Source organism: Sebastes umbrosus, chromosome 8 (assembly GCF_015220745.1).
Source record: "Sebastes umbrosus isolate fSebUmb1 chromosome 8, fSebUmb1.pri, whole genome shotgun sequence".
Lineage (NCBI taxonomy): Eukaryota > Metazoa > Chordata > Actinopteri > Perciformes > Sebastidae > Sebastes > Sebastes umbrosus.
This window is the reverse complement of record NC_051276.1, coordinates 26,476,638-26,497,139: the sequence shown is the minus strand read 5'-3', so window position 1 is coordinate 26,497,139 and position 20,502 is coordinate 26,476,638. Positions and strand designations below refer to the sequence as shown.

The 20,502-nt window shown below is 42.6% G+C and overlaps 1 protein-coding gene across 8 annotated transcripts in view; it reads left to right on the top strand.

The window, feature by feature from the left end:
• Positions 1–20,502, top strand: part of znrf3 (zinc and ring finger 3) — a 149,037-nt gene that overhangs the window by 120,875 nt on the left and 7,660 nt on the right. For 7 of the 8 annotated variants that reach the window (XM_037779114.1, XM_037779111.1, XM_037779112.1 and 4 more), the window contains 3 exons: positions 14,075–14,149; positions 17,493–17,624; positions 18,846–18,956. In XM_037779114.1, the coding sequence (XP_037635042.1) occupies positions 14,075–14,149; positions 17,493–17,624; positions 18,846–18,956 (318 nt within the window). The remainder of the gene's footprint in view (positions 1–14,074; positions 14,150–17,492; positions 17,625–18,845; positions 18,957–20,502) is intronic. The other variant, XM_037779119.1, reaches the window with a different exon arrangement.

Here is a 20,502-nt window from a genome sequence, read left to right as displayed (position 1 = left end):
TGATTCCTCTACTGGAGGGTTAGCGGGGGTGAAAATGTCATCCTGCTCTTGTGGTTTGAACTTTCTTTTATGCTCTGCCAGCAAGGCGAGGTTGTGCCCAGCACAAGGAGATGGGGAAGAAGTGGCGTGTGGGTGTATGAGGGCGACACTGGAGCTGCCCATGCTCTGAGACAGTGAGGTAATGGAAGAAGAGAAAAGAGAAACATGGAGATAGGGAGGGGGTGGAGGACGGGAATGCACCTGGCAGAACCCGGGAGAGACATTATTGGAGACCAATAAAACGATAAAATGTAAGGAGACATCTGGATGACCGTGTCTCTGGTTGTTACTTAAAAAGAAGTTTATAATTCTTTACATTAGAAATTGTTTTAATTAGGGCTGTTAAAGTTAACGTGGTATCGCGTTAACGCAGATTCGTTTTAACGCCACTAATTTCTTTTTACACATTAACGCAACTTAGGTCGTAGCGGTTCTAAAGCTAGAGAGAAGATACTGGCATCATATGAAACTACAAACCCTAAGGAATGCATTGGTACCAACCATGTCATACTAGCTTGTTGCAAAGGAGGCGAAATAACGCTCCAAACCTCAGCTAAATTTTGGCGAGGAAAAACTGGCATGGCCATTTTCAAAGGGGTCCCTTGACCTCTGACCTCAAGATATGTGAATGTAAATGGGTTCTATGGGTACCCACGAGTCTCCCCTTTACAGACATGCCCACTTTATGATAATCACATGCAGTTTGGGGCAAGTCATAGTCAAGTCAGCACACTGACACACTGACAGCTGTTGTTGCCTGTTGGGCTTGAGTTTGCCATGTTATGATTTGAGCATATTGTTTATGCTAAATGCAGTACCTGTGAGGGTTTCTGGACAATATCTGTCATTGTTTTGTGTTGTTAATTGATTTCCAATAATAAATATATACATACATTTGCATAAAGAAAGCATATTTGTCCACTCCCATGTTGATAAGAGTATTAAATACTTGACAAATCTCCCTTTAAAGTACATTTTGAACAGATAAAGAATGTGTGATTAGTTTCCGATTAATCGTGACTAAATATTTTAATCGATTGACATCCCTGGTTTAAATGTGTTTGTTTGAAAAATCTTAATCTGCAAAATAACTGACTTTTGGATAAATGTAGGGAAGTAAAAGGTACATTATTTCCCTCAAAATGTAGTAAAATAAGGGCTCTACCTCGTGACCCCTGGATGTGGTGGTAGACTGTATGGTAGTAGGTGTATCATTTCTGATGACAAAGATACTGCTGAGATAAGACAACAATGAGGTGTTATATTGGAGTCGCAGACCAATGAGGTAAACACACCTGATTATTGCACCATCCTGCTGCCATGCTTTGTTCAAATCCTATTTACATCCATGGACATTTCCTGCTTTGATCTTAATCTTTATTGGGACACAACAGAAGGAAAAGGTGCTTGTTATGTTTGGTGAAGAGATAGACTCAGCCAGCAGTTCATCATTCTGTAGTTCAATGGTTTCCTGCCTTTTGGGCCAGTTTTGTGACCAGTTCAGCCTACAAAATATGTGATTGTTCCTTCAGGGAGTGTTTTATTTGAATACTTTTAGAGGCCTGCAGACGTCAAATCTAGTCATGAGGGGAAAAAAGCAAATGTAAGAAGAAAGCCTGAACAAACAAGTCTGATTTTGTGATGAAGAAGTAGGCCTACGGTATGGGTTTTATTCTGCTTTCCTGCCCTTTCAACCATCTCGTGACTCCTTAGTCTTGTGTTTTAAGGTTTGGAAGCATTGATTACTTAAAGGGGAAGTGTCGGTTTGCGTCAGTTGGGGTTGAAGACTACAGGTTTGAAAACGAAGGAAATCTGCAGCCAGCTCCTCATCTCTGATTGAAGATAGCAACTCGAGGCTACATTAGCAGCTACTAGCACAACACACCCAAATCTCTGACTGAACTTTCGACGGTCGGGTTGCATTGTGGGTAATGTAGGCGCCAGGTTTTGACAAGGAAGAAGAATGCATGGAATAAAAAAAGACAATATCTTTGGTTCTGCTGCATCGATTTGAATCCTTTTTTTAAATCTCTCCACTGTGAGTCTCACAAGAGTGCGTTGCTAAATCTAACCTCTGTTAATGCAGTATATACCTTTTCTTTGACCACTACTTTTGCTCCACATTCCATCATCAAAAGGCAAAAACAGTTCCTCCTCCCTTTCAAATACATGATGGACCCAGTCAGCTTCTTCTCCAGCACTTCCTTTTACATGTTTATCTGCTGAAATGAAATAAACAACCAGAGGTGAACTCGGTCTCCTCTGCTGGCAGCGGGAGGCGAGAGGTACAGCGAGAGAGGAGGTAAAATGGGGGTTAAAGGGCCGAGTCCTGACCTGCTCTGCCTTGTTTGCCCAGGGAAAGAAGACAGCAGGCAGCAGCAGCAACACCCCCTCCACCAGCAGCAGGATAGAGTATTACAAGAGAGAGAGAGAGAGAGAGGCAACAACAGCAACAACTTCTCTTTCATGCAAGCAGGGACATGGTCTCCTAAAGCAGCTTCAAGGCAGAGAGAGATTAGAGGAAAACCGTCTGACTGCAGACGAATTAAGGGAAGGAGAGAAGTGGCCGACTACATTTTGGATTATAGTGCGTGTTCACACGGAGGCATCCTGGGTAAAGGAAAGGAAATACTGCTGTGTTGCTGTTTTATTTTGTAGTAGTTAATGTCACATTCAGAAATGTCAGTTAACCATTAAATGTAATACTTTGTTGTTAAAGTTACTGAAGGTATAGTAATGTAAATCAACTTTCACGAAGCTAAGAATTTACGTCAGCTGTCAATGGCAGGTGCACCTGTACGTTTGAGGCTACACACTAATACGTTTTTGTTTTAAAACAACAACAATCTCCATCCACATCGAGCGTTTTAGGGCCGTTACAGAATTAATCTCCATCCATATTACCACGTCCATTCACGACACTGGGCATGCGCGTGCCGGTGTAAACAGGAAGCAGTGCTGGACACGGGAATGGATGCAAAGCGCTCGGACAATTGACTTTCACTTCTTCACGTGTAGACACAGACGGAGGACTTAAGCTGCTGTTGCTGCTGTACGTCACATTAAAGCCACAGAGGGAAAAAACAGGAACTCATACATAAAGCATAGAGTATGATTCAAAATAACACAGCCTCAAACCGCCCCACATCCCTTAAACTCGTCTGACCTACTGTTTTCAGTATATCCTCGAAAGTTGAAGAACAACATTTAATGTGTTTTGTGCCAGGAGACTTGCAGCAGGCGTAAATCGAGTGTTTCGCTTGTCTTTACTTTCTCCCAACGCTGACAGCTCTCATCTCATGAAAAATATGGTAATTCTGAATTTTCAATAGCACGAAAAAGTTTCTTCCACCTTCGGGTGTTCCTTTGAGAGCTGAGAAGTGATAATAAAAAAATATATCTTATATGAAAATTTCAGATTTTTCTTCTTATTACAAGTTATGTCCTTCATATATATATCAAAAAATCATGCTGAAACGGATTCACAGAGAGAACATGAAGGGCTTTTTGACTGACAGTTGAACTAATCACTACGGATAATCTAATTAATTAATATTAGTGTTTTACGCCAGATAAAAATAACAGGTTATCACTAATCATTTCTAGCCGAGACTTCCCGTCACTTCCATCCAAACACTAGTTGAGAAGAGGCACTTAAAAAGTAGTATTCTTGTCCCTGGCCGGAAAGCTTGTTTATTTTCCTGTGAATCACAAAGGGCCCGAGCCCAAAACCGGTAAGAAAACAACATGGGAGGGACGGAGAGGAAAAGTGGAGGAAATTTAATTAGCGGTTGTCCATTCCTCCGGCCCCAGCCCAGGGCAGAGCGGTGGGCAGCGGAGAAGGGAGAGGAGAGAAAACTAAAAGGCTTCTTCATTAGCGGCGGTCTGAGTCAACGCGTTTGCGTCTGTGTACGTGTTTGTGGAAGCGTGCGTGTCTGACGCCACAAGACATCAGACCGGCGAGAGAGACAGGAAATGCTGCATGTGGTGCACAACAAGCAAGACAAACGTGTATATTTAGAAAGAAAGATGTTTAAATTTCACAAGAGCTTTGAGTTCAGAGCTTCAGCCATCATGTAATTAACTCATCATATCTTCACAACACACATGAGAAAGAGCCGCTGTCATTTTATCTTCAAAATACATGCACTGGAAAAGGAAAGGAAGGTTGAAAGGACCAACAAAAGTTCTAAAACTGGTCTGTTGGTTCATAAAAAAATAAGTGTTTCCTCAGAAAAATTAATATTTCAGAATTATCTCTTTGTTATATAACCTCGATGAAGGCTTTCTCCCAAAACTGTTTGTTTTTTGTAACAAAAACTGTTTTATAGTGTTCATCCACCTCCAATAGTAGGTGCTTTTGCCTTTCATTTCAGAAAGTATAATTCATTTTGTTAGTTAGAGGACTCAGTCTGTCACTCCCCAAAACCTTTCGAAAATAGACTCAAGTTACACATCATTTAGACGTACCTTTTAAAGATAAAAAGCAAGGACTGCAATCACAGGTAGTAGACCGCAACAACATTTGGCATGCATTTTTTCACCTTATCATTGCTTTTCTTCCTCTTCTCAATGTTTCCTCTCAAACAACATGCAAATAGTTTTGGGCTGGTTTGAAATTCTTTTATTCCGGAGTTAATACCGATACCATAGTTTTAGTACGAATACCGTAAATATCATGTTTGGAAATAAAACATAAATAAAAACAATCTTTTCCTAAACTTAAATAGTTTTGTTGCCTAAACCTAACCAAGTTGTATCCTGTAAAGACGGAAGTTTATTTTGAAAAGACTATGTAACATATAACGAGCGGATATTGACACGTGTTGCTGGACATTCGTAGGAAAACGCACGAAAAATTAGAAATAACCTTTCGTAAGATATCATAAGAACCGTTGTATGAAGATATATCAGAAGGAAATACAGACTAAAATTGGCAAAAAAAATATGAATTAAATCCGTAACAATCTCATTAAAGAATAAGTAAAGAAGAGTATGAACGTAAGCAGGAATTCAATGGCAACTCTCGGTACTTGGCAGTTTTCAATACTCTGTGCTGAGGACACATTTGCAGTTTAAGCACTTTCTGTATTTTTTTACAAGTTGGCAGTAAATATCAGGGTCAGGATTTGGTACAGAACAGGAAGTGGATAAAAGTGCGTATGAAGGAGAGACCCTATGTATGGGTCTTATGATGAGGGAGTGCTCCCCAGTACACCTCACTCACTCTCTCTCTCTCGACTCTTTAATGGGGCCGGCTCTTTGCCAAGGTCCACTGGCGGGCCCCCTCCGAGGTGCCCCCTCACACACACACACACACACACACACACACACACACACATTTGATAGCACAATTCTCTTGTATAATTCTGGTTATGCAATGGTGGGTGAATGGCCACCCCACATTGTGCGCTGAGGCAGAGACAGAATTGGAGGTGGGGGGAGTCGTGGTGGTTACTGGTTGGAGGAAAAGAAGGCAGATTTGTCAGACACACATGGAGAGATTGAGAGATTTTTAGCTTTAAAGAGACGTCGACTTGGAGCTGGTTGATGGTAGAAGCATCCTTGTGGAAAACCTCAGGCTCCCTCTCTGATCTGTTGTTTTTGTCCCCCAGAGAGAGCTCTGGTTTTTCCTCCAAAGCTGACATTAGCACCTTTTTTTAAAAGAGGCTTTTCACACCAATCCAGAAAGGCCTCTTGGTGAAAAACATCTCCCTCTTATTAAAGGGAATAGATTCAAAGGGGACTAGAGTTATGGGCGTCTCGTCTTTTTCTGTGTTTGTTCCACAACTCTGTCTCCCATTTGGGGATTTAAACCGGTGGAAAGAAGATACATCACCCATGGGAACTGATTTTCCCTCGGGGATGGCGACACAGTGGAGCAGATAGTCATTACGCACTATATAAGTGTGTGTGTGTTTGTGCGCGCTGGCTGGTCATGTACATGATGTACAGCACAGAGGCAGGGTCGGGGATCAGTGTACCTGGGGCGGGCCTTGTCTTTGTCTGATAGTGAGGTCATTACATCCGCCCCAAATCTCCCTCCCTCTCTCTCTCTCTCTCTCTTTCGCTCTGTCTCTGTCTTCCTGGGCTGGCATGCAGTTTACCCACAAACCCCTCTGTGTCTCCATATTGAGACACTGTGCCAAAACCTAACCTAACCTAACCTAACCTATATGTCAATCTTGCCTAAATAAAAAAGCCTAAAATTGGCAACATTTTTCCGGGTCCATCTCATCATTCAATGGCAACTTATTTTTGAAAAAGTGTTGAGGTTCGATACCCAGCCCTGTCTGCACTCTGCAGTATGAAAGAGAAGCCTTAAATGTGCATGTTTGTATTCTTTGTGCTTCCTACTTCACAACAGGTTGACGGCCTGTGGCTCACGCTTTATGCACCATTTTCATTCACAACATGTTGCAAGGACAGTTGACAAAAGGTGTCTGAAATCTACTTGCCTGAAGTCAAATTTGTTTTACTTGGCCCCATATAAATTGTTTTATTTATTAGCGGTTATAAAGACCAAATTAATTGTCGTGTTTAATCATTATTTAAGTAAAATAATCTGAAGTTTCACCTAATTTCTCTAACGCCACCCAACTAAACGCCTGTTTCCAGGATAATTGAAATGCTCGCTTGCGCTTCAGCTCATAGGCTTTGTCTTTACCTGCCGTCATTTTCTCGCGAGTGCCTGATTGGTACTGTGCATGTGAAACTCTCAACAGAGATGAGAAGGAAACGTGATGGCTCACTCCTTAGTTACCTCCATCATCAGCTCCGGAAACTACTATGTGTTTTAATTATTTTTTACAACTCACTTGCCCGATCGGACGAGAGATTTACTTGCCCGGGCAAGCAGGCAATCCTTATTGTTGAGCCCTGATCATCATGATAACGTTACTCATTTTACTCATTACTGAATGGAGCTTGAACACATCATATTGTAACTTTCGTACTTTAGCAGTTAGCTCCGTTATTAAGTCAAGCAGTACTGTGCTGCCCGATGGCTGCTAACAGCTAACGTTACTAACTCTCCTCTTCGAGCCCTGATCCTCGATACCTGGGGCACCTGCAGTAATGTAGAAAAAGGAGTACTGTCACGTTTTCAGGATTTTGGCTTTGACATGGTACCGAAGCATCGGTTCTCGTGACATCCCTAGTTTATAAGCCTGTGATTTGCGGTGGCTGTGCATCTGTGAGCATGTTTTGATGATTTTCTGCCAACTAGCGGTCAAAAATCAATGAATGCAGCTTCAACCTAAAGATGATCACCTCATTGAACACATTTTATCTCTTAAAACTGAACTCGATAAACAGGTCTGCATTCACTCCCTGACCCAACCTCTCATCTGCAGTTTGATATTAATGGCATTCACTGAGCTCCCTGAGAGCTTCAAGTGATTCTTTCCCCCGTGTGTTTACGTTCGGTAAACTGTCCGTTTATACGACGGCGGCCGAAACAGAGAGGAGCTCGAGGAGGCTGGCCGCCCCCCCCCCGTCCTCCGCCGGTGCGACACACAAGTGGATTTTTATGTGCTTCGTAAACATGTTTTATGCAGCTCGAGAAATGGTGCCTCAGACGTCCCTGGACTTGTGTAAAGTGCTCCAGCCGGGGGCTTAACAGCATTCAAATGAATATTAAACAGGAATATGGGAGAGTTCAAAAGTTTTGGAAGGTGGAGGGAGAAATTGAACAATGACTTGTTTAAAACTCAGAGGAACACACCTTCAGAAGAGAATGTTTTTACTTATCTTTACCTCTTTTTAATCTGCAATGTAGGAGTTGAATGTCTTGGTTGTGAGTCAAAACCTTAAATATGAGCGGAAGGGGATTCGTGAAAAGAAGTTATTTGCAGGATTAAGCTCCACAAGGTTACCTGAGTTCACGTTGGAAATGGTTCCAGGATTGTGTTTATGTGGGAACAAGTTGTCGTGACGCAGCAGGTAGCAGATCCAGCACGCATAGGGTGTCAAACCAGTTGATTATAAGTCACACAGCCAATACGATTATGTCAAGTATCTGTAAACAGAATAAAATGTGATGACAGATTAACAGTCTGCCAGCGAAGTGTTAACATCAAACAGTAGGGGATCAGGAAGATGGTGAGTAATGTGCTTCGTGAAATGAATAATGAAAATGTCAAGATAACACAGATGACTTCATGGGCAACAGTACAGTATGTACGGGAGAATAAACGAGGAAGAGGTGCTTCAAACGTATACTTTTCATTTCTCTCTCCGGGGCTGCACAAGCTTCCAATCAGATGACGCACAGCCACGTTGAAAACGTTGATTTTATTTTAGTTGAATGTAAATAATGTCTTGGCACACATGCCGGCTCTGAGAGGGAGCGGGGAAGGAGGGAAGAAAAAAAAAAAAAGGGGGCGACCACATATAAGAAAATCCATGGGAGAAAAGTATGCCTTTATCTTTTAATAAACCGTAAAGCCAGGAGGCAACATGAAATTACAGCATAATAGCAGTGGAGAGTCTTCTGAAGACTTAATTGCCTTAATTATAGCAGTGCGGAGAGAGAGAGAGAGAGAGAGAGAGGGAAAGGAAAGCATGAAGAGGAGGAGGAAAGAAAAAGGAGGGAAGCAGAGGAGAAGAAAGTAGGAAAGGAAGAAGGATGTGTTGGAGGAACTAGTGCGAGAGCCAGATGTTGCAGGTGTAATCCAGGTGTGCATGTATGCACCGTTTCCCATGCATATTTATGAACGTGTGCACGTATTTACATTATGCATTGTTTTGTAGCTGCATGTGCCGGTGGTGTGTTCATATGAGAATCTTCGGTCCATGATGTGAATGATGAAGTAGAGCGCTATACGCTGAGAAAAGTCCTCCTTCCAGACGAGTGAGAATTTCTCTCCCTCAGATCTTACAAGCTGGCAGGCTTACTTAGGGATGCTAAACATAGCTTTCATTTTCCTCTGTGTCTAGACTGGCTTCTCTCAGTACTTTCTGCTGCGGTTTTTTTGCTCACTCGGGGAAGATTGTACCCTAATTCTCATGCCTCCGAGCCAGCGGGAAGTTTGTTTAGCCAGCAGTATTGTGAAGTACCTGTGAAACACAATCCCCAGCGCGCAGTAAAGGTTGAGAGTTTAGCTGATTTTTGAGCATGGATGACTGATCAAGCACTCATGTCGGGGACCAGAGATCATGTTTCAGCTTTGAGAAAAATATGAGCAGAGGAGACAATCGATTACTTTCCTTCTTCCTGTTCATCCGCTCCTCCTCTTTGACTCAAAGATTGCACCTTGATTTATTGTTACAGGAATGTTATATAAAGTTATGTTAATGGCTGAACAATGACAATTTCCTCTGTTTTTTGAACATGGACTACTAATCAAACACAACGCATGGGGATGTTTCAGCTATGAGAAGAATATTATTATTGCACTTTTTGTAGAATTTGTAGTTCTTGATTTACGGTCTTCTTCCTATTTGTGTCCAGCGGTGGTGGAAGAAGTACTTCTATTACTATAATTAAAAGTACCAATAAAAGCCTGAAAAAGTACTCGAGAGTATAAATCCTGCATTTAGAATCTCACTTAAGTAAAAGAAGTAGGGCGGTCTAACGCAAATTTGTTTTAACGCCACTAATTTCTTAAACGCATTAACACAATTTACGATTTTTGGTTGTAGCGTTCTCAGTTTCAAAGCTAGAGTGAAGATACTGGAATCATATGAAACGAGAAAACCTAACCTAACCATTTCATAGTAGCTTATATTGAAGGAGGCTAAATAATGCTCTAAACTTACGCTAAGTTTTGACGAGAATAAACTGGCATTGCCATTTTCAAAGGGGTCCCTTGACCTCTGACCTCCAGATATGTGAATGAAAATGGGTTCTATGGGTACCCACGAGTCTCCCCTTTACAGACATGCCCACTTTATGATAATCACATGCAGTTTGGGGCAAGTCATAGTCAAGTCAGCACACTTACACACTGACAGCTGTTGTTGCCTGTTGGGCTGCAGTTTGCCATGTTATGATTTGAGCATATTTATTATGCTAAATGCAGTACCTGTGAGGGTTTCTGGACAATAGTTGTCATTGTTTGGAGTTGTTTATTGATTTCCATGTGTGATTAATTTGCGATTAATCACGATTAACTATTTGAATTGATTGACCGCCCTAAAAAGAACCAAAGTATTATCAGCAAATTATCTCAGCAAATATTACTGGGACTTGCATGTCTGACTTGGGACTTGAGTGCAAAGACTTGAGACAAGACAATGACTCCGTCTTACCTTACAGGTGTACTGCATAAAGCTCAAATCTTATAAACTTCTAGCCTACATGTCAAACTCTTCTTTGCACTCTGATGGCTGAAAAAGGAACATTTTATTTTTCTTTATAAGTTCTGAGTTGCTACTTTATCGCTGCATTCGTCCTTGAAATATTGGATTCCTAAAAATGATATATCATCCGATCTCATCTTTAATCGTGAATGAGAAGATGAAAATGTCATCTCGCATCGACTTCACCCCGATAAGCTTAATGAACAGACGCTTTTGAGAACCCTGTTCGATCTCAGTGAAACTGGTACGAATGAAAGCTCACGTTTCAAGCGCCGAAGACTCAATCCTGTCTGAAAATGTTTGCCCAATACCTCCCTACAGAGGAGCTCTGCCACTTGGCATTTCATAGCCAGTTTGAGTCAGAGAAGTAAACAGTATTTCCTCTCTGAAGTGTTTAGTCTTAAGCAGCATGAGAAAGTCTCAAGAAGAAAAAGCATTCTATTACAGCAGTCACAAAGCGAGATCTTTCCTTTGGTGTCCGAGGTTGTAGTTTTTTTATGGGGTTGGGAAGGAGATGTGTCATGTTCTTTAAGAGAGCCAGTTTGCCTCTGGGTGCATTTTTGTTGTCGTCAGGCAAGTCCCTGCACTGCAGCGCAGGCCTGCCCGAGTGGAGATTCTTTAGGAGGGAGATCTCTTTCTTCTCAAAGCGTCTTACCAAGAGCTATTAATTATTAACTGGGAGAGCTAACATCAAAGGAGCAGACTTGTGCTGAATTAAATGGGGGCTGGAGCCTGGCAGTGAGAGAAAAACTGGGTGAGAGGGAAAAGCCGAGCGAGATTTCGCTCCGCTCGCTTTTGAACTTTCCAAGTACAAAAGTGGAAGAAGAAAGAAAAGAGCGATGTTAGTTTATGTAAAGGAGGCAGGACGAAAAGAGAGAAAAGTTGGAAGGAGCTTGTATTTATAGCGCGTCGCCGTGTATAATGTCTCGGTGTTTGACAAGGCTTTCATACGCTGCTGGGAAAGATCGAATCAGTTTGCAGGGTTAATTAGTCTTTAATGAGCTATGAAAGTCAGATTCATAAACATTTTGTCTGTGGATTAAACCGAGGGGAAATCTAATTGAGACGTAGCGCGCACACTTCAGAGCCGTGATGTGTTTACGGTTTCCTGAAGCTGGTTTTAAAGTTGTGTGGTACATTTGCCACCCTCTTATATCAAAGGCCTTTTGTTAGTTTGCTTCTGTTTCCCTCCTGCTGTGACTTGTCCACGCTGCGGCAGGCCCACCGAAGGTACCTGCAGAAGAAGAAGACCCACACATGTGTGTTGCTAGTTAAAAAAAAAAAAATCAAACCCATTCTATATTTAGTGTCAGTATTGACTGTGTTAGTGACTGTGTTATTGACAGGCCTGGAGAATGCAAATACTTCGGAGGGAAAAACAACCTCTTTAAACAATGGAAGGCTGCAGTGTGTGCTGAGTGGAGACGTTGTGTGGATTACTTCAGCTACACATGCTACTTCTTGGGCAGCTTTATTTAATCATTAACCTCTTTCTTTCTAAAGACTCATAGTGCACACAGGGAGTAATGCTGCAACCCTGTGGAAAAGGAAATCTAACATAATGTCGCAATTACAGTTACTAAACTGGAACATATGAGATCGGATGATGCTTTGGTTTATAGCAGCAAGAAACAACTAAACAGAGCTGTAAAAAAGTGGCAGAATCAGCTGCTGAAACTTCAAAATAAAACGTAATTATTTAATACGTCAGGTCTTACAACAGTCTTTAAAATCGTGCCCAAAGAAACTGCTTCACTAAAGAGGAATAGTGGGTACAAGTAGTGCTGAAAGGGTAACTGATAACTATTTAGATAAGGTATTTTTTCAAAGTATATATCGCAAACGTTTCTTGTTTTTCATATCTTTATGGTTTGGAAAGTGTTGGTCAGTCAAAACAAGACCTCACTTTGAGCTCACAGGACTGGAGGTGGCCAGTAGGGTTGTATGTATACTCCCGTGTTCTGCGAGGTAAAATGACTGTTTTGTGAATTGAGTCTGGTCTGGTCTTGAAGACCGCGATATAACGGCTTCAGTTACTGTCGGAACGGGCTGTCAGACGGCGAGGTAAAGCGGCTGTGGACGGGAGCAGCAGAAAAACCTATTTTAGCCACCTAAAAAAAAATCAGTTTCAGTTAAAGTGTACGCTATATTTAGAATATTTTTCACCGCTTCACCTCGCCGCCAGACAGCCCTTTCCGACGGGGAACTGAAGCCGTTGTATCGCCGTCCCAGACCAGACTCCATTCACAAAAACAGTCATTTTAGTCATTACAGTCTTAAGAGTCATTTAACCTCGCAGAACAAGGAGTTGCTGATCTATCGCTGCATCCATCAGTTAGTTTGTTTGTGTCATTGTGTGACGTTCGGATCCGAAAGAACGTGGCGTCCGCACAGCAGTGCATTGCTTAGCTTCCGTGCCAGTACTCCTGTCTTGCTTCTCCAAACTGGGAGCACGCCAACCGTCATCTAAGTTACTACATGTAACATGAATACACTGACTATAAGGATGCATACATACTGTACATGTAGCAGCGTCATCATGCAGAAACCTACGTCAGGTTGGGGGAAATAGCATTTTGATGCAACAACATACACACTTTGACCACAATTTGAATGTTCTGATATGAATACATAAGGATCACCACTGTGAAGCTACAGAATGATATAAAAAACTCACAAATACAGACCCGCCCTTTAACAAGTGTGAAAAAAAACTTGCTCAACATCCCATTGTTGAGTGTTGTTACCTCAGAAATCAACACGATGTCCCCGTCTCCCCCCCCTCTCTCTGTGTCCTCTGTAAGTGCCCGCTGACTGGAGCGATGACACTCTCCAGCCACTCGGCAGCAGAGTCACAGCGACTACATTGTCGCTTTGATCTTCACCCCCATCCTCCCTCCTCCTCTTCCCTCCAGTTATGAAGAGCGCTGGCAGGAGCCCAAGGGCACTTGATAATACCAGGATATGATCCCAGCCACGCTATTTTAGATCATGTAGTGCAGACATCAAAACGTTGTCTAAATAGGGCGCCGTGAATCAAGCGGGGTGAGGACGGGTTGTAGGGGAAAGCAGCAGTTAAGATAAAGTAAAGTTTTTTTCCAGTACGAGGGGGGGAAGCCAATTTGGATTCTGCGAGGAGATACTTGGGGTTCTGCAGATCCAAGCATTTCCTTTCTCTTTTGCCTTTAGCAGAAGTCTTCAAAAAAAGACCTCTGTGCTGCGACTTTCCCTGCTCTCAGATGAAAGAAGCTCGCAATTTTGGAGCAGCTGCAAAATCCTTGATAACTTTATTCCAAACTTTCCTGAGCGCGCGCACAGCACAATTCAATTCAAACGCGGCTCCGTCTCGTGCAGAGCTGCATCACATTGGAGCCAAGCATGCGTTAAGTACTCGACACAGGGATGCAACTGTTTTTAGTTTCTGTCATGCTTATTAGCGTAATGCGATGCAGATTTACACAGATTGACATCATGGAGACATAGACCACATGTGCGTCCTAGCAAATGTCACCAATGGCTTGTTTTACTGTCTGTTTGGGTCTCTTTTTCTCTCTCATTTGCTCATTCCAGATGATCTGCATGCTACACTCAGGCTGAGAACTCCCTCTAGTGGGCTCAGTTTGAATGTGAAAACTTCACGTTGTGATCATACATTCCCTGGCTTTTTTTTTTTTTGTTTGTTGTTGAATATATCTAATGATTCCCTTTTTTTTGTTCTGTGTTTTTGTAGGCAAAGAGAGCAGTGCAGCGGGGAGCCACGGCCGTCATCTTTGATGTGTCGGAGAATCCGGATGCCATCGACCAGGTTGGTACACACCTAGAGTCACCCAGGCGTTCACACACACACACACACACAGTCACGTTTCAACAACGCTGAAACGGTCTGTCTGTGAAAAGACGCTCCGCTTTTCACCGCGTAAGAAAGCTCAGCGGCATGCCCTGCCCTTCTGACTGGCAGTGTGCGTGTGCGTGTGCGTGTGTGTGTGTGTGTGTGTGTATGTGTGTGTGTGCGTGCTGTTTGTACAAACAATGATCTTTCTATCTTTAGTTCGGTTCAAAAGCATGTTGGATCAGCAGCGCTCTGGGCCCTTTTGAGCTTCTCTAACTTGTGTTTGGAGGAGTGCACTGCGCTCTGACAGGGACTGTAAATGGATATCCAGCTTCAGCTTTCACTAGAGCCAGGGGTGCACACACTTTTTCAGCATGCGAGCTACTTATAAAATGACCAAGTCAAAATGATCTACCTACTATAAAAATGCAAAACATATATTTATTTATAAATATATTGAGTATTCTTTATATGTACAATATATGTTGGTGTACCTTGCATAACTGCATGAACCCATATTGTACAATATAACTCTGTACATGTTTTGTCATTACCTTACTCTGATGACTTGCACTGAATGGAATCAGCCAGGGATGCATAGTCCGGACAATAGCTGCTGATAGCCAGCCTCAAGCACACTTCCAAATGATCATCAGTCAAGGTGGAACGGTATTTGGACTTAATAATCTTCATGTGGGAAAAGGCTGACTCGCATAAATAAGTGGAGCCGAATAATGCAGTCAAGGAGGTAGCACATTTCCTCATGTTGAGGTACTTTTCCTCTGTGAGGAAGTTCCAGAACTGTCCATGAGCCCTGGACTGAAGCTGAATGTCAGCTTGTAGTGTCAAAATCTCATCCTCCACTCCAGATGAGTTCAGGTGAAACAGTGTTGCAATTTGTTGGCTGACGTCTATTTTAAAAAAAAAAAAAATTTTTTTTTTTTTTAAATGCCATGCGATCTACCCACACTACCTTTGCGATCGACCGGTAGATCGCGATCGACGTATTGGGCACCCCTGCACTAGACCATGACCGAACTCTTGTTGAGCTCATAATTGCACAGGTAGCACACATTACCTCATCCCCCCGAGACTATGGATCTGTCTTTTGAGGAGCACATTTGTGGGAGAATTTCTTGTCACACACATCCAGACGCTCACATTCCTTCTTCTTGCTCTTGTTTCTTTGCTGTTATAATACACAAATTGCTCCTCTGAGCGCCTTTTGTCGCAAGAATTCTCCTGTGGTATTCATCCTCACCACGCCAGGTCTGGACTTGCAGGCTTTTAAAAAAAAAAAAAAAAAAAAATTCCCTCCCTCCTCTTCTCCTCTTCTCCTCTTCTCCTCTTCTCCTCTTCTCTGCCGCTGGGTCGTAAAGCTCGTAGCTGAGAGATAAAAGGGATTGCGCCGAGACCACATGAAAGGCAGCGCTGGGCGGCTGTGTTAAATTCCCCCGAGAGGCTTTTCCAGTCAGAGCGGCCCGATCAGCAGAGACAGGACCCACAAGGCCGAGGGGCAGGGAGGACGAGCTTAGAGAGAATTAAAAGTCCCGGGGCTGAAATTAGGAGAGGAGCTTTATAAAGTTATGTACTCCTTCTTGTCTCAATTGATTCTTTATGTGAGGCCAAGAAGTGCTGATTGTGGCTGAAACACTTGTTTGCGGAAAAGTTTCTTTAAATAGTAAGACACTCTTTTTCTTTAAAGGTGTGCTTTTAATGGTATATTGTTTGTCAGTGGAGTCATTTCTCAAAGCGGCAACAACGCACTAAATTCAAGCCAGAGATCAAAAGTTTCACAGCCTATACTTTTTAAACCAGAACATACAGTATTTCACTGGAGAACATGACGGCAGCGGAAGAAATAGAAATGCGAATATCCTCGGTATTTCCCTTGGGCTTTTCAAATTACAGATTCCAACCAGCAGACGAGAGGGGAGAACAGAGAGGCAGAGGAGGAGTAGAGGGAGTATGTCAACTGACTCAAAAGCCAGAGCATACTCTTCATTGACTGTTTCCCCCGGCTCCCTCTGGCAAACTGCGACCACAGTTTCCATGTCTTGAGCCTCGAGGTCATTTTCTTCATGCCTTTTACACTGCGTTCACACAGTCACACATGCATTAGGGCAGTGGTTCCCAAACTTTTTTCGCTGAATGTCCCCTGAAAATGAAGCCATGTCTGCTTGTGACGCCTCACCACGCGCTGCATTTGTCAATCAGCTTGTGAGCGGTTCAACCACGGAGTGATTTTCAGATTGTTCCATTTGAATAAAGGATGAAACTCACAGCGCTGTGTCTAATTAAACGCCTTTAATATTGCATGGTTGACACCATCACGTTTTGGTTAAAAGTGTTCCGTTTTTCATACCCCGATGGAGGCTTTCAGCCACAACACGTTGGTGTTATGCAATATTAAAGACTTTTTATTATTCTCAGACCTCTGAGTGCCTTTTCTTGTTTCCTTTTGTTGTTACCCTTGACACCTTTTGTTTATAAAGCAAAGACAACATCCATGTTTTCCTTTTTTGTGTTACATTTGAATAATTAAAGGGCCAGTGTGTAGCATTTGGGGTTATCTATTAGCAGAAATGGAATATCATATTCAGAACTATTAGGGCTCACAAAGTTAACGCTATAACGTGTTAACGCAAATTCGTTTAACGTCACTTGTTTCTTTAACACATTAACGCAACTTGCATTTATTTTTGTAGCAGGCTCAGATTTAAAGTTAGAGTGATGATACTGGCATCATATGAAACTATAAAACCTAATGAATCCATTGGTACCAACCAAGTCATACTAGCGTATCTAGAAGGAGGTCCAAATATTGCACTACATTTTGGCGAGTAAAAACTGGCATGGCCATTTTCAAAGGGGTCCCTTGACCTCTGACCTCAAGATATGTGAATGAAAATGGGTTCTATGGGTACCCACGAGTCCCCTTTACAGACATGCCCACTTTATGATAATCACATGCACACTGACAGCTGTTGTTGCAGGTTGGGCTTGAGTTTGCCATGTTATGATTTGAGCACGTTTATGCTAAATGCAGTACCTGTGAGGGTTTCTGAACTACATTTGTCATTGTTTTGTGTTGTTAATTGATTTCCAATAATAGATATATACATACGTTTGTATAAAGCAGCATATTTGCCCACTCCCATGTTGATAAGAGTATTAAATACTACATTTGAACAGATAAAAAATGTGTGATTAACCACAATTAACTATGGACAATCATGCGATTAAATATTGTAATCGATTGACAGCTCTTGTGTTAGTACATCTGTGTTTGATGTCGTTTTTTCTCTCCTCTTTTCAGCTCAACCAGGTCGCCGAGGATCCTCTGAAGCGGCCGGTGGTTTACGTGAAGGGCAATGACGCCGTTAAGTTGATGAACATCGTCAACAAGCAGAAAGTGGCTCGTGCTCGGATACAACACAGACCACCGAGGGTAAGCGCACATGCCAAAACCCAAAACCACACTCAGTGTAGATGACGTGCATGTGTGTGTGTGTGTGTGTGTGTGTGTGTGAGAGACTAATCTAAGGCACATGTGAGGAACATGAGGAAGAGGTGAACATGTTTGTGAGGCCCACGCACCAAACGGCGCTGAGAAGTTTTTAGATGTGAAGACAAACGAAAATTCCAGCTGTGAAATGTGACCCTTTTCCTTTCTTCTCTGCTCTCCGCTGCCCCGAGGCCGAGGACTTTTTTCGCAGCACTGTGAGAGATTAATATCAGCCATTCAAAGAGCTGTTTGTTTGCTTGGAATATTTGATAAGAGGACCAGCACACTTTGAGGTCAAATAACTTGACATAATGAAAGCCCGAGAGAAAGGACTGTCCGATAAGAGACGTTTTTCTGATGAAGAATAAAACAATCTGGCCATTCTCACCGAGTCTCCAACCGCTCAAGAAAAAAGCAAAGACATCAAATCTGCTCTTTCTCTCGTCTTGAACTCTGCTGTAGGGCTGCAACTAACGATTTTCATAAATTCATCAATTAATCTGCCTATTATGTGGTTGATTGATTTATTTAATTTGGTAAATGGCAAAACGTAGTGGAAAAAATGCTCATCACATTCTCCCTTCACTCTTATTATCTGATGGAAAAACAGTTTGAATGATTAAGAAGCAGCTTTGCAGTTAGTTCAAGTCCTCCTGACTGCGCTCATTAATGATGCACGGTTCGGTCACATCCACCAATCCGCCCACCTAACATGTAAACGTATGCTTTACTCAACCATCGTCTCAGTCATGGAAAAAAAAGGTCGTTGACGAACATATGTCGTTTTCATTTAACAAAATAAACACCGCTCTGCAGAATGGTCTCATTTGTATAAGAGATGTAGCACTTACCTGAGTAAATTACTCACACTCATGAATTGACACAAGAAGAAGAAAAATGATTGAACTGCGTGAATAATCAACCATGTGTTTACTCTAGAAAACACCACCGAATTATGTGTGAAGGTCCCATTTTTTTTATTTATTTGCATAATGAGAAGTCGAATGAGTCACATCATCGAGTGCTCTGGTCTGCTGAGCACCTAACTGCTAATATCCTGAGTGAAAAATGCAACTGTTTTCAGGCTTTTAATAACTTCTTTAACCAGCTGCATGTGAAGATTATTTGACAAATTTGTGTTTCTCTTGCCCTCCTTTTCCACAGCAGCCCACGGAATACTTTGACATGGGCATCTTCCTGGCTTTCTTCGTGGTTGTGTCGCTGGTTTGCCTCATTCTGCTCATCAAGATCAAACTCAAGCAAAGGAGAAGCCAGGTTAGTGTCTGTCTACTCATCGCCTCTAGAGCAGAAACAACTTTATTTATGAACCCCAGTTTGAGTCACATAGGACCAAAACTGGTGTGTGCCTCTTATGTCTAGTTCACACTACACAACTCCCCTGAAAAAGCCCCAAATCAGAGGCAAATCGGTGTTGGCTCGCCGCTCGCACATCGAGCGTCATGTATGAGCTGCGCAAAGATCAATGCTCGCCGATGCCTCGCAGACACATCCCAGATATCTAGCATGCTAAATATCTGGACCTGTCGGGGACTCCGGCCACGAGCTGCAGCCAATGAGAGCGCGAGACACGGGTTTAGGGGAAACCTGAAAGAGAAGGAGTTACCTGTAACAATAGGAACTTACAGTATGTGTTGCATTTGCAAAGCTTTTGTTGCACCTAGAGGAATAAAAAAAGAGTGTAGAAACCAGTGGAAACAGGCTATTTTGTGAACACGTGCCAACGACGACATCATCAATGTGTCTTGCGTATGGTATCGTGTCATTTACCGTGTATTTCTCACGTGTTTTTGTGACAAAACGCAGTTTGGAGACCTCATCGGGGATTCCTCCCTGGTGAAAGATCTTGTAGTGTGTGACCCCCTGTCGCCGGGTCAGTCATGTAGTGTGAAAACCACGACGACTAAAGACCGATCAAAGACATCAAGTTGTGTAGTGTGAACAGCACAGCGATCTGACGACTTTGAAAGTCGTGTAGTGTGAACTCGGCTTTACACAAAACACACCCAAACACACGACGCAGTGCCCTTGTTTTTCCAGTCAACACGACTTTGCATGGAGTTGCAGGCGTCGATTCAGGCGACAGTAGCGCTGCTGTTGATTGATTCCTCTCGTGTGTTGACAAAAAGCTCTCAGTGGAGGCTTATGTCGGGCGCACGAATCAGGATTAGCATTTAATTAACGCTGATGAGAGGTTGGAGCCAAACACACAGAGGTGTCATGACGGAGCAGAAAACCTGTGGCGGCATCCGTTAAGACAGGTGTAATCCTGTCTGTGTGTGTGTGTGTGTGTGTGTGTGTGTAAAGACTGCACACTTTTTTTCTGTGTGTGTGGGTGTATAATGGGTGTGTGTTTGTGTGTGTCACAGCAGCGGATGACTTGGTCGTGACTTCCTTTGGTGGTTAATTAAGAGAACGGCTCACACCGGGGGCACATTCGTCACATGCGGCAACCTTTCCTTCCTGAAATGTGAAAAATTAATGAACTTCTTGTGGAGTAAATATTGTTAATACAGTCTTAACATTTCCTATCCGATTTAACTGTAAACAGTAGAATACTTTGGGGTTTAGCGAAGGGTTTGCCCTCACAAGGCCACAGTTAATTACACACTGAAAATACAGATTTTTTAAGTCCTCATGTTTCATGTTTTGTCAACCCTGTGATGAGAAATGACTTTCATGCCGGAGTTCATTGCTCTCTTGCCGACCAGGATATCCACACGTCCTCAAAAAGTCTTCAATTATCTAGTTGTGAGGCAACATAACGGAAGAAAACACCCTCCGGAGACCCTTTTTTGAGTTA